At 37.7% G+C, this 14,713-nt stretch overlaps 1 protein-coding gene across 1 annotated transcript; it reads left to right on the top strand.

Annotated features, from left to right (window-relative positions):
* Positions 1-335: 335 nt before the first annotated feature.
* On the top strand, positions 336-14,645 carry DIS3L (DIS3 like exosome 3'-5' exoribonuclease; the record flags this gene model as incomplete). Its single annotated transcript, XM_082004925.1, has 16 exons — positions 336-489; positions 1,295-1,423; positions 2,058-2,193; positions 3,202-3,378; positions 4,286-4,364; positions 5,351-5,530; positions 6,529-6,698; positions 7,493-7,654; positions 8,376-8,623; positions 9,493-9,585; positions 10,306-10,839; positions 11,617-11,771; positions 11,874-12,052; positions 12,413-12,558; positions 14,084-14,258; positions 14,334-14,645. Exons 1-16 carry the CDS (start codon positions 446-448, stop codon positions 14,643-14,645), a joined length of 2,919 nt encoding a protein of 972 aa, XP_081861051.1. The 5' UTR covers positions 336-445.
* Between the last annotated feature and the right edge of the window lie 68 nt (positions 14,646-14,713).

Below are 14,713 nucleotides of genomic sequence, written 5' to 3'. Positions count from 1 at the left end.
AAGACTTTCTGTGTCAGATGTATAGTCTCTTTTTTCATATGGAAGGGGATAAAAAAGGACTGTTACCTGCATTCTTTAAGTTACATCTTTTTCACTCATTTGGATAGAATTTGCACTAAATTTTGGAATCCATATACGTGAAACGGTTCTGTCACAAATTTTAGAGATTGTACCACAGGATTGTACCCTAGTAGTCATAATTTTGTTCATCAGAAAAAGAGATATGTATATCTTTGAGGATACACAACTGTAATTTCCTGACATCTGAAAGTATTTTTAAGAAACCAGTATTGCAACCGGAAGTTTAAAGCTTTAAACTCTGAATTGTATTTTAGATGGCAAATTGTTATCAGATGATGTTACACATTATGTTGTCCCTGACTGCAAAGTTGTTCAAGATTACCTTGAGATTCTTGAGTTTCCAGAGCTGAAAGGTATTATTTTCATGCAAACAGCATGTCAAGCTGTGCAACATCAAAAAGGACGCAGGTACTTATCCTATACTACCTTATTTTTAATTTAGATTGAAGTAAAGATACTAACTTTGTAAAATGTGTATTTAAGCACAGTGACCCAAAGTCAGCAAATACACTGTGCTTAGTTTGTTTTTAGGTCTTTCAAGTGTCTTAATGCAATTTTACAAGAGGGAAAGAACTGTGATCCTTTGTGATCCATGGACAACAATGCTGTCATAGTTTTCACTTGATAGGAGCGATATTAGATATGTAGCATTATTAACTAATCAGATGGCTTGTGATGGGAATTAAGGAGGCTTTGCAGTAATGATATATCAAGTTATATGTGGCATATAACTGCCACAACTAGATCATGGACATGTTTTTAGTTTGCTCTATTAAAGACTGAGCACTTTGGGGAACAATTAGTACTGTTATATGGTACTTACTTTACCAGACATTAACCTATGTATTGCCATAGCATATGAGAGTGCAATTTGCTATGAAGGTCTTTCTGTATTTCTAAAGCACAAACACTTTGAAGAAATAGCTCTTGTCCCAGAAGTGACAAAATAAGTTCCTGAACACGTAACAATGTTTTATGGACCTCATTGGAAAACAAATATGTTTAAAAATCCAAAGCATTCATAATGGAAATTAGAAAAACTTGCTTACAGATGATGTTTTAGGTTTTATCATCAATGGCGTAATTTAATGAATGCATTTATTCGTGCATGACAGTACTTTTCCCTGAGTTTTTCAGCTGTATTTTCATCTGGTGTTAAAATAGCATTATCAAAAGAAGGCACGAGACTGTATTTATCTTCTTCGTATTCCAGACAGTACAACAAATTACGAAACCTGGTAAAGGATGCCCGTCATGACTGTACTGTGTTTGCTAATGAATTCCACCAGCATTCTTATTTGCCAAGAGAGAAGGGAGAATCCATGGAGAAATGGCAGACCAGGTTTGTTTTAACTTATGTAGTGCTACGCTGGGCAACATCGTGACATTGTATTTAGGAATATTAGCATGCACTGGATACATAAGAGTTCATACTCTTGCTGTGCTTAGCTCTGGAACAGTTCACAATAACTGAAAGTCTAGATTGTGCTTTTGTGATTCAGAAAGTGTCAATATTGTTTTCTTAGGGAAATAGACAAAAATGTACTTAATTAAATGCAATAATGCTAAAAAAAAGCTGGATCATTTAAAGAATGCATTAGCATAATCAGTAGAACAAGCATACCTTATTGGACTGTTAGATGTGGTGTTTGATAGCCTACAAACACCATAGCATTGGAGTCCCGACAGTTCCAACTTGCTTTTTAAAAACTTTCACTCAGAGGAACAATATGTTACGTTGCAGCTGGGGCACAGGCGGGTGTATTGGAGAGGAAATATTTTATTTTCTTCTGTTCTCCTGGTGCTTATGCGTGGCACATAAACCTTGTATCTGCAACAATTTTTATGTAGCTTGGTGTATATAGCACAAAAGTATGTGTGTTAAACCAAAATCACTGTCCTACAAAGCGTGCAAATGTCTTGTGAGTAGCAAATGAGATATGCTAGAAATCTTATTTCAAACTTTGCTTTTCTAGGAGTATTTACAATGCAGCAGTCTGGTATTATAATCACTGCTTGGGTCAGATGCCAGTTGTTATGGTAACAGAAGATGAAGATGCTATCAGGCAGTATGGAAATGAAACAGAAGGAGTGTTTGTGATTTCCTTCAAGGTAACATGCCAGAAAAATAGAAGTAGGTTTCCTTTATACTGCATCAAAATGATGAAGCAAGTACATTAAAGTCCAATGTATAGTGCAAATAATTTCAGAGTTTACGTTTAAGAAAACTATGATGGTAACTCACGTCTTCATTTATCAAAGCAAGCAAAGATGTCAGTCATGGGAATGTCATAAAAAATGGTGGCAGTGAGCAAACCAGAGAACTAGAAAGAAAAACAGCACCTCTAAAGATAGAGGTCATCTTTCTTATGAGCCCTTTTCATTGTTTTCCTGATTTTAAAGAATTTGACATTGATGAACAATAATCAGTTACCTTAGCCAGCTGTCTAAATCTGTAGTGCAAGCAGTCCATAAACAGCTGTAGCCTAAATATCCATCAGCATTATTCTGCTGGTTTACTTTAGCCTTGACTGCCTAGGATACAGTGATGCATGGGAAGATAATTCATTCTTCATTTAGTTGTTGATCTCTGATACTGCTTGTCTTCAGAAGGATATGTGGATGAGAGGTTTATGTTTAGCTGTGAAGGAATGTTGAGTAAAAACAGTACCAAGCAGATTTACCTTAAAGCTATATAAAAATTATTATGCTTTGGTTTTTTTAAATTGCTATGAGGCAATGGAAAGCGGTTCAAATGTGGTGTACAAAATCATATAAAAAGTGTAAAAATAATAGTGGGTTGCCAGCTTGATGATTCAGCTATGGCACTTTACAAGAAGTATGTAGCCTGGATGGGGTATATTGGTAAAAGTTTGTGAATCTCTAGTCTAGGATGCTGTCTTAACAGTCATGTCTCTGTTGTATTTAGCAAATGAGTTAGGTTGAATCTGGAACAAATCTGTGGTGTTCAGAGCAGATGCATCATTACCACTTGGAAATGCTATTAGAGTATAGCATATGAGACAGTTCTTGTCTGTTACAGGCTTTCTAAAATGAAGCATTATTAAAAGGACAGAGACCTCTAAATACTGTCATGTTTGCTTATATATGTGCATACAGAATTACTTGGATAACTTTTGGCCTGACTTGAAGGCTGCCCATGAACTCTTTGACTCTATACTTCAAGCTCGGCGGGAACGGGAGAGTGAAAGCCGAGAAAACAATGGAAAAGAATATCCTGAGCACTTACCTGTGGAAATATTGGAGGCTGGGATCAAATCTGGAAGATACATACAGGTAATTTGCTATACAGAGAGCATACACAGAACAATGCAGTCTTGTACTTGGTCACTTTAGTTGCCTGAATTAGATTGATTAGATAAAGAAGCACCCCTACAGTGGGAAGAAGAAAAGAAAACAAAGCAGGAGTAAGAGGATGGAAGGGATTAGGAGTCTCAAAATATTTCCCCTACTTCAGTTTGTGAACATGTGGGGTTTATTTTCTCCTGGAGAAGGAAAAATGAGAATCTATTACTGAGGATCTAAAATTTTCTGTGGTTTTTTCTTCAGGTTGATATGTGATATACCTGTAAATTGAGAAACTAGGTGTGATATGAAGCAGCTAGAGCTCATTCTTAAATATAAACAATGCTGCACAAGGGCAGCATTTCTTACTTCATTTGCACAGAGATCTCTCAGTTAGTGAAATTAATTTAGTTTTATGGCTGTTCAGGCTCTTAATATGGATTGTTGCTGGACAAGTGTCCTTCTCTTTAAAATAATTTAAAGAATTAGTTATTTGTTCCTTTCTTGACAATTTCAGCAGCGAGGCAAGAATAGAATATGAACAGAAAGACTGAGGTTTTTCTTTCTTGTAGGAATAACTCCAGATTCCCTGTTAAGGCAGGCAGCTAAAGAAATCTTACACTGCCTGTGCTTTGAATAAAAGGACCTTTACCATCTTACAATTAAATTGAGCATTTAAAAGAACTTACCATTCTTTTCTAGCAGTGAGTACTTAAAGTTCTGCATTGTACATTCTCCCCCTATAGAGAGAACAGCTATGTTCAAAATAACCTACCTAGCATAAAAACTACTAATTTATCTAAAAATAATTGTAAAACCAAAAATGGTATACTTTAAAGTTGTCTATTTAGAGGTGTGACTATTTCATTCTGTTTATCGGTTTGTTATTTCCTTTTAGGGTACACTGAATGTCAATAAGCACAGAGCACAACTGGAAGCTTTTGTTCGACTTCAGGGATTTGGCAGCAAAGAAACAGGTGAAAAGACAGTGAGAGGATTTACTCAATGCCTTTTGGACACTGTCTGTGCTTTTTACGTGAAGCCATGTAGCCATATGTATGTAGCTGTTCAGTTATTAAATAAGATGAAAGCAAAGATACTGCAATGCTTGGGTTGTTTTCATGGGCCAGAAAGGAGGCTGAAGATGAACCCAGAGGGTGGGCCTCATGAGGAAACAATACCCTTTATGTCCTCCCTCCTCTTTCTTAGTACCTTTGGACATGTTTTGGACTCCTGTCCTACTAACGGGTCTCCCTCATCTTTTCTGAAGTTGAATACTGATGCAAATTGTTATCCCTGTGCTTTGCTCTAACTTCAGGTCACCACTCATTTGACTGAAATAAGTATTTGCGTAGATGTTGGCAGGATTAGGAAGCTGGTCATTGTGAACATAATCGGAAAAATGCCTTTTGGATCAGATTGTGACACCAGTATTGTCTTTCTGGTATGAGTTAGTAATAAACACGTTTGAAGGAAGAGCCTTGCACAGATATATTGTCCCAGCTTTCACTAATAAGTACTTTCAAATGTTCCTGTGGTAGACACTGCAGTCAAACAAGTGTTCAATATACTAATCCTTTTTTTAAAACTAGTTTTATTCTGGACCCTGCCCAGAATAAAACTAGTTTTATTCTGGACCCTGCCCAGAATCCTGTGGGAGTGGTTTCCACAGTTTAACTGTTGTGTGCTTTTAAAGCTGCTGCCTAAGAACTCATCCTAGCCTATGCTGCTTTTTATCCAAGAGTTCACTTACAGAATTGCTTAATATCTCATTTAAAATAATAAGAAATGAGGAAAAGGTTTCAATTTTCTTGCCATATTAATTACTTGCCAATAGTCCTTTTTGGAGGCAATCATATTGTAAATGTAATTTTCTGTTATTTCATCAGAATGCCGCCGAGACTAGAGGGATTTGAATTTTTTTGCAGTTTATAGTTCCTATTTCTTTTTATTTTCAATGTAGAACTTCAAAGCGACATCCTTATTTATGGGGCCAGAGCTCGAAATCGTGCAATCCATGGTGATGTGGTAGCTGTTGAGTTACTACCTTTGCATGAATGGAAAGGAAGGACTGTTGCCCTTTGTGAAAATGAGATTGAGGAGAAAGCACCTGCAGACACCACTGGTGACCCTATGCCCACAGGTAAAGTAGATAGCGTGATAGAATGTTTTGTTAAGATCACCTCATTTCCTTGGTCGAAGCTGTGTTGTACTCTTCATTAAATAGTCCCTTCCCTTGATCTCTGTGATTGTCACATTTTTTGCACCATAGTAAATTTGAAGTGCTTATCCCAAATTAAAGGATTCTAATACATCCCAACAAGAAGGCTGCTAGATTCTTTCTATATGCAAGCCCTCCCTTTATTTTTCTCTTTAATGTCATTCTTAGAAATAGCTGAATTATTGTAGTTATCTTCGTAAAATACTGAGTTTGGAATACTTTGCTACCCAAACGCATGCTGTTGCTCTTCACAGCTCTACGCTGCCATTCTAATACAGAGCAGTTTACTAGAGTGTGCACTCCGCTATCACCGTTGATGACACACAAAGATAACAGCATCCTTTTAATTCCTTGATGACCAATAATGTTGAAGATGAAACATTTTGTTGTTAGATGGCTTTTTATCCATCTCTCATTACAATGTGACATGCCTGTGTACCATGGGAACTTAGAGTCTTATTTGAAAATACTACTCTGCGGGTATGGCTACATCTTAAAAATTTGTTGAGTTAAAAGTTTTAGGATGTTAATTCTTTTCCTGCAGGAAAATGCTCTTTGATTTTGATCTTTGCTATTAAAAATTTTATGGTTTTTTTACTATATTTGGCCACATTTCAGTATTGGGAATTTCTCTGAGTAATTTATGTACTGTATCAATTGAAATCCATACAGTGAAGTTAGTCTCCACGTTAGTCTCCATATAAATAAAAGCTCATTAAAATCTGTCTGTGCCAACGATAATTTATAACAACAAACTTGTATTGTGGACTGCATAGTATGTTCTTAGCAATTGTGATACAGACTTCTGGACACATTAGTTCGTATTACAAAGCAATGAATCTTCTATACTTTCCACATATTTGCTTTCATATTCCTGTTTCACTCTCTAATGTACAGCCAACAATGTTCCTTATTAAAAGGTAAAGTTGTTGGAATCATTCAGAAGAACTGGAGGGATTATGTGGTCACTTTCCCCTCTAAAGAAGAGAGCCAGTCCCAGGGCAGAAATGCTCAGAAAATCCTTGTTACACCTTGGGACTACCGAATTCCCAAAATCCGGATCAGTACCCAGCAAGCTGAAGCATTACAGGTAATTTGACGGAAGTGTTTCTCTATTCTGTGTTCCTACAAAATTGTGCAGGTGTTACATACTTTCATGATGTTTTTTCTTGGCAAAAACATGGGTAAAACTCTTAATAAAGTTAAGTCTGTGAGAGTAGTTGAATTTCTGCCGTGAAGGAATGTGTTCCATTCCTGTCCAAACAGGTATCCTGCAGGTAATAAAGCTTATTTGAGCCCTGAATTTGGGCCACAGTCCAGGTACCCTGAGCATTTATATACTACTTGATTAGTTTTTTTCTGATAAACGAATGGTCATATTAGGGGTATAGATTGTAATAGCCCTTGTGGCTTTATTTGATCTATGACTATATATAACTAATGAAAGTAGCAAGGACAGCTTTTCAACAAATAATGAACTGTGACGATTAGCCTGCAGTTGTTGTAGAAAGAAGAAACATGGTTTTGTTCATTCCTAGCCATTTTACCTTGTAATGTTAAGTACTTCTTTGCAGCCAAGAAGTAAATTCCAATTGTGTCTTTTCTGGTATAAGAATATTTGTGTACATCCTAGGTTTGCTTTTATTTTTTATACTTTAAGATGGAGATTCTCTATATAATGTCCCCAAATGGGTCCTTGCTCAGGAAATAAATGTAATTCTCAGTATTTTTTTTTTGTTTCTCATTGTGAGTTTCTTTTTCCTTTCCATAAAGTTTTTAGAGTTGCCAGTCTCTTTGGATAGCATTGTTTGCCCCTGAAGCAGTATTTATATTGATTGCTTCTCAGGAACAGATTACTGTTCTAACAGAATTGTCTTGCTGCAGGAGTATAGAGTTGTCGTGCGTATTGATTCTTGGGAATCAACTTCTGTATATCCAAATGGACACTTTGTGAGAGTGCTAGGAAGAACTGGAGAACTTGAGGGGGAAATTGCAGCTATTCTGGTGGAGAACAGCATTTGTGTTGCCCCTTTCTCAGAAATCCAGGTTAGTCTTTGTGATTAGATACATTCTTTTCTGATGATTTCCAGGGTCTTTTTTCTCAAAGAGGGGGACCCTCTTACAGCTGAATGTCTTAGTTACCAACAGGTTTTCGAAAGCTGAAAACTATTTATAGGTTATTTTTCTGGAATTACTTTTGAATCAGTGGTTATATAGATACTACAAATTTTCAAGACGAGTGATTTTAAGACAATATGTTTGCTATGAGGAGAAGATTACAAACTCTTAATTCTAATTTGAGGTAGAGTTTTAAGGTATTGCTGTCTTAAATATTTGTTTATGGTACTGATCCTAAAGGCCCGCACCTACTGAAATCATTGTCTTAAATACTTTATCTTCAACCAGGAAAGGAACCAGCTCTCATAGATAAGTATTTGGATTATACCTACAATTAATTGTAAGAAAAAGAATGTAAAAACCCAATGTACAGTAGTGATGTTTGCCAGAGCTGCAATATCACCACAATAATATTTGTTGTTAATAATATACGTAGCATTCTTTTCAATTCTGCCTCAGTTCTGTTTCATGCTTTCTGTGAAGTAAATGTAATACACTGACGTGGAAAATGCAAGGAAAGAACAATTTGTCTAGGGGGAAAAGTACATGTTAGCAGAGTAGAAAAGGAAAAGCTAATTAAATCTAATTTGTTGGCTTCTTTTTGTAGAAAAGAGATCATTGTATGTTTATCCATAATGTTTTTGTACAGATGAGTGAAATGCCTGTGAGTTCTTCAAAGAATCCATGGAAAGTGAATCCAGAGGAGGAAAAAAAACGTCTTGACTTGAGAGATACACACTTGATATTCAGTATTGACCCAAAAGGCTGCGAGGATGTGGATGACGCGCTCTCCGTTAGAACTCTGCCTAATGGGAATCTAGAGTTAGGTGTCCACATTGCAGATGTAACCCACTTTGTGGCAGCAAATTCTTACACTGATGTTGAGGCCAGAGCAAGGTAAAATATTTTCTAAAAATGAGAAAATTTATGGAGCTTGGAAGTTTGTGATGCTACCCTAAGGAAACATTGAGAAATATTGGAAGGAAGGAAACATTCTTTCTTCTTCTTTCTTCTTTTGTGTCATGGAAACAGCTTATTAAAACTAATATAGAACTAATGGTATTCTGCTTTTATTTGGCTAAAATAGCCCTGCTGGGGAAGAAACTGCTTTCTTACCTACTGCTTCACCCTTTACTATAAAATTGCTCTTTTCCACAAAGTTATGATTTAAGTTTATCTTTCCCTAATCACTAGTTTGCTTTGTAGCCTTCTTTAACATTTGTGATTTGAATTACTTACAAACCACTTGTTTGCATTCCAAGAGAGATGAATCTTCACACAGAGCATAGAACACCCACAAAATGGAATTAAGTCTTACGTGAATTTAATTCCAGAAGTATTTGCCAGGCTTATGTTTTAATATTCAGTCTTGTGTTTTAATACGCCAAATATTCTGTTCTTTTTTTCCTGTTGTTGCCAGTGTTTTGAACTTAAACTGCTGAATCACTGTATGAAATGTATTCTTTGTAGATGCAAAAAACCATAAACTGTATAGCCAGCAGAGATGTTTGGTATAGCTGTTAATTGACATCTTCTTAGCTAAGCATGTTTTGTTAGTTCTGGCCTTAACGGCAGCTGAAGATATCGAGGAAGGCAAAATTACGCTTGTACTTTACAAATAGTTATTTAAATAATTTGACTTCGGTATTGCACATGTGTGGGTTCTGTAAGAATAACCTTTTAAAATAATGATATGTATCATGTTTTGCTGAAGTTGCGCTTATACCACAAACTGCCTGGGAGAGTAAATGTATTTTATTCCTCAGGGCGACAACTTACTATTTAGCGGATCGTCGTTATGACATGCTGCCCTCTGTCTTGAGTGCTGATGTATGCTCTCTGCTTAGTGGAGTTGATAGGTAAGATTGTGTGTAGTAACTGCTTATGCACTTGTTCTTGGAATTATTTGCAAGTATTTGTAAGCGAAGTAGTAGGGAGTCACAAAAAGCTGAAATACAGTATTATACAATTACTATCTTGTCCTTCAGTAATGTTTACCTATACCCTTAGGAATTTGCTTTGTATTTAAACAGCAACCTAAAGGTGAAGGCATCTTTATTCTTGTTTTTTCACACGGGTTTCAGTCTGGAGTGCATGCATCCATGTGGATGGTCCTGTTTTTTACTATTGTCCTATTCTTCAAACATGCCATTACCCTATTTCATTACAATTTACAGGGTTGGTTGGCTGGCTGGCATGAGGATATGCAAGGTGTAGATATGTTCATTGTGGACACATCTGACTAATAAAATAAAAATGAATAAAAATAACTATTGCAGTGTAGCTGTGCTTAAAATAGATGTGGCCCTCTGTCTTAGGGGTACTCTGCCTCAACAGGTGGATTGAAAATGCTGCTGACATAGTTGGTCCTCATTAATTAAGTTGTGATATGCGAGAGAAAAGCACGTGCATGAATTAGTGGCATTGCTGAGCACTGGCTTGTTTTATGAAGAAAAAGATCTTTCCAGTAAAAAAAAAACAACAGAATGAAACCTGTAAATTTGTAATAGTTGGATGTGCTTGAAATGATAGTTTAAGTCAACCAGAACTATTTATAGAATTGTGATCTTATCCTTAAGGTATGCTGTAAGCGTCTTGTGGGAACTAGAAAAAGAGTCCTATGAAATGCTGAGAGTCTGCTACAACAAAACCATCATTCGATCTGCATACAAGCTAGTTTACGAAGCAGCACAGGGATTATTAGATGGAGACATAAGTGCTGTTTGTGATATCCTGGAACTGAAGAACTTGGATGAAATAACTAAACAGAAGAAGTTGGCTGAACTGGTCTGGGCAATATCAAAACTCACCGATATAGCACGACATGTTAGAGCTAAGCGGGACAGCTGTGGTGCTCTGGAACTAGAAGGGGTAGAAATCCGAGTGCAACTGGATGATAAAAACAATATCCATGATCTCATCCCCAAGCAGCCGCTGGAGGTGCATGAGACTGTCGCAGAATGTATGATTCTTGCCAACCACTGGGTGGCAAAAAAGATTTCAGAAAATTTTCCTCATCAAGCTTTGTTGCGCCAACACCCTCCACCACGACAGGAATTTTTCACTGAACTTCGAGAATGTGCCAGTGCCAAAGGTTTCTCAATAGACACATGGTATCTTTTCTTACTTATCTTAAGCACTTTAATTAAAGTTAAGCAATTAACTACTTTAACTATTTGGCTATGTTATCGTCACAAAGCATTACAGTTCTCGTTATCAATCTTAACAGACACTTCATAGCAATTCTTAAAAAAAAGTTTACCGTAATCTTTCTGTAAGCAGGAGATTTGTTCGGTCATTGTGTAATAGGTAAGCTCTGCAATAGGCTTGTTTGCACCATATTTCCTGTAGTAGTAGTGTAAGAAAGTGCTTGTTTAAACCAAATAAATTCAGTGCAATATAGGCATTTTAAATAACTCAAAGTAAGTCAGAATTAATTTGTCACGATACTATGACAAAGTGAGATACTATGGCTGTGAGCTTCATCACATTGGGAGGCATCATTTCTGGACATCACAGAGCACGAGAGCATCAGTAGTGCCTCCTTTTCCTTGGATGTCACCTTGCCCATTTCTGCTCTCCTGTACAGAACAGGTTTTGGACCAGCTCACTGTCTGTTTTGCATAGAATGGGGTTTTGCTCCAGTCCTGCTTGGTTCTCCAGATTGCTAGATGACAGGCCTGTTGGTGCAAACTTGTTTTTTTCTAAATCTTTTTCTAGAGCAGAGCTGTTACTAAACTGTGGTGAAAGCTTTAACATCATTCTGCATGTTATTCATGTTTTTATAACTATTAATCAATGCTTATGTGCTTTTGTATGCTATTTTTAAGTATAAGCTACTATGATCAGGGATAGCATCATTTTCTTCAGAATTAATGCTTTTTTGACAGGTCTAATAAAGCATTGGCTGAGTCTCTGGATAAAGCAAATGACCCATTGGATCCAATTGTAAATAAACTGTTGCGATCGATGGCCACTCACGCCATGTCTAATGCATTGTACTTCTCCACTGGCTCTTGTCCTGAGGAAGAGTTTCAGCATTATGGTATCTTGTCACTTTATTTTTTATGCTATTCCTGTTATTATTTCTGAACTGTTGGGTGGGATTGCTTTGATTGCCTAACACTGCCTCCTTTTTTATTTGTAGGACTTGCCTTAGAGAAGTACACTCATTTCACTTCTCCAATTAGAAGATACGCTGATATTGTTGTCCACAGACTCTTGACGGCAGCAACTCTGAATGAAACTAAAGGAGATGTTAAGGATTGTGTATTCAGTAATAAGGATCTTCAGGAGCTGTGCAGACACATTAATAACAGAAACAGGGTAAGACGGTCATTGTTCATGTCTCTGCATGGTTCTGTGCTGCCCAGAGGAATGCAATACCAGTCCTGACTGCGGCTTTTGGTACTAAAACAACATAGTATCACTCATTTTTATTTATAATGCTTTGGGTTTTTGTTTTTTTACTTAAATATTAGTTTTCTTCTGAGAGTGGTATTAAAAGTAACTTCATACTTAAGCTGTACTGCATGCAGGATTTCCTTTTAGGTGTAGTTTTTCCAGGGGACGGGTAAGGGAGTAAGTAGTGGGGAAAAAGAAACTATGGAAATCAAAGCCAAACAACGTTGTTGAAGTATTTATTCAGGCGGTTTTGTTGTCTCTTTTTGTGGGGGGTGCTTGCAGGCAGCCCAGCGTGCTCAGAAACAGTCTACTGAACTCTTCCAGTGCATGTACTTCAAAGACAAAACCCCAGAAACAGATGAGCGCTGCATAGCAGATGGCGTTATTTACTCAATTCGAACAAATGGTGTCCTTGTTTTTGTACCAAGGTGAGTTGATTAGAGCTTGGACTGACCTTCAAAATAAGACACAAGTGTTACTAGAATGCTGTGAGGACACCCCTGGTCCTTGAGAAAGGAAGTGTTTATGGTTTTGACCAATGGTGGTGGTTTAGATTCTTGTAAACCACAAGTAGTGCTTTTCTATGTGTTGACTCACTCTGAAGAGGAGTTCCCATAAGGAAATGGTAAGACTACGCTGCACACATGTATTTATTTCAAAACATTAAAAGGACATTTTCTGCCTAAGCAGCTGCTAGGGCAGAACAATGACTGGAGTACTTCCCTTCACCCTCCTTCCCTGCCCCCCCCCCTTTTTTTTAACAACAGAAGGCTATTTTCCCAATCACAAAGCTCTCAGTGCTCTTTTCCTTCACTACAGACTATAGTTTATGCAGGCTAGGAGCATCTTTTGCACAGCTGCTCCTCTCAGGCAGCAGGGGAGCACAGAAGAAATGTTTAGATGGTGCTGTTTGGCTATTGGAAGTGCCGGTATCTCAGCATATCTCTGATTTATGCTAGTAGGAAGCAACTCTTTGTATGAAGCTAACATTACATGTTAATTTCTGAGCTTTTAAATCCGTATTTTTAAGTATATTAAATGTGTTCTGCTTATGTTACAAATTGACTAGAGAATGCTCTAAGATGGTACTAGTTAACATCAAACGGGAGCGCACTGCCTTTTGTAAGACTTGGCCAGCTCTTCAAGCTGGGGGAAAGAGAACTACTTTTCTTTCCCTTACTGGCTCTGGACATTTTGGATTAGTTAATGATCTTTGTGTTTGTGCATTACTGGTGGCAACAGTGTCTAGCCAGCTAGCTAAGAGGTATATGAGAAATAGAGGCATAAGAACTCTCCTTTAAAAAAAAAAATACCCAACAAAACCAAACAAACCCCAGAAAACATTCTACAGGGATGTTAGGTACAGCAAACCATTGCATGAATACCCTCACCTTCCATGAACACAGCCAGGGGCTGCTTGATCCTGGCCACAGGCTGAGGTGGGATGTAAATTAGGTCAATGTGGGCCTGTCGTCTCCAGCATTCCCCATGGCTTGGTGTGGATGTGTGGCTGACGAGCCAGAAGCAACCCAAGCAAGAAAGGCTTCCTTCCAGAGAGCCCAGTGCAAGTGCACTGCTGGCCTTTCATTTTTTTTTTTTCCATGGAGAACTCTTCCCTCTCTGTGCTGCCTGGAATAACCTGTCATGCTGCTCCTCTCCCATCACCTGGCCCTTCCAGGCTCCACCCAACAGCTAAGGTAACAGATCACTGTATTTTACTTTTGCTTTGCTGCTTTCAAAAACACTTCAGTCATTCATTTCATATACTCTAGGGCTTTCTCTGACAATACACATCAGTGTCCCTGAGGCAGGATTATCAGGCTACAGTGTTTGCCCCTTTATGTTGCTCTCATATAATCCTAGCTAGCCTTCTGGTGGTTTCAAAATTAACAGAACTGATTAAGGGTGGAAATTGTTAGAACACCTTCTGTCTGCTCATGTGCTTTTTTGTAGATACGGAATCAAAGGTGCTGCATATATGAAAAACAAAGAAGGCTTAGTCATCTCTTGCCAAGGTGATAGGAACTGTGAGTGGAAGCCTGGATCACTTCATCGCTTTCAGAATAAAATTACTTCCACTACAACTACAGGAGAGTCAGTTACCTTAAGCCTTTTTGACCATATTACAGTGAGTATTTAAACTGAAGGAAGTAAAAGGAAATAGCACCATCAGAAATAAAGTAACTTGTCTATTGCTTTTAAGGTGAAAATACTTGTGCAGACTTCCCGCTGCCATGCGGACACGATCAAGCTTGAAATAATCAGGAATGCACCATACCAGACAGCAGACACAGAGGTTTCCCAGAAGAGTTTTCATGTGGTGAAATCTGACCTAATAAAAGAAGTCAGTCAGTCTGCAGAAGCAGCCCAGCATGCCCAAGAAAGAGCAAGAGTTGAAGTAATTGATGAAGACTATCAGGAGTACTGCCAAACCAAGGGAGCAAGCTTGTACCAGCTGCTGGAGGAGATTAGGGATTTGGCCCTATTAGATGTTTCAGCTGACATTAGAACTTGAACTATAACCTCACAACATCTGCTTGTGGATATTCTGCTCTGATCCACCTTGTATGATTAAATTGTTGG

The sequence above is a fragment of the Phaethon aethereus genome (assembly GCF_964289735.1).
Source record: "Phaethon aethereus genome assembly, chromosome: 12".
In the NCBI taxonomy this organism is placed as follows: Eukaryota; Metazoa; Chordata; class Aves; order Phaethontiformes; family Phaethontidae; genus Phaethon; species Phaethon aethereus.
This window is presented reverse-complemented; position numbering and strand designations above follow the sequence as displayed.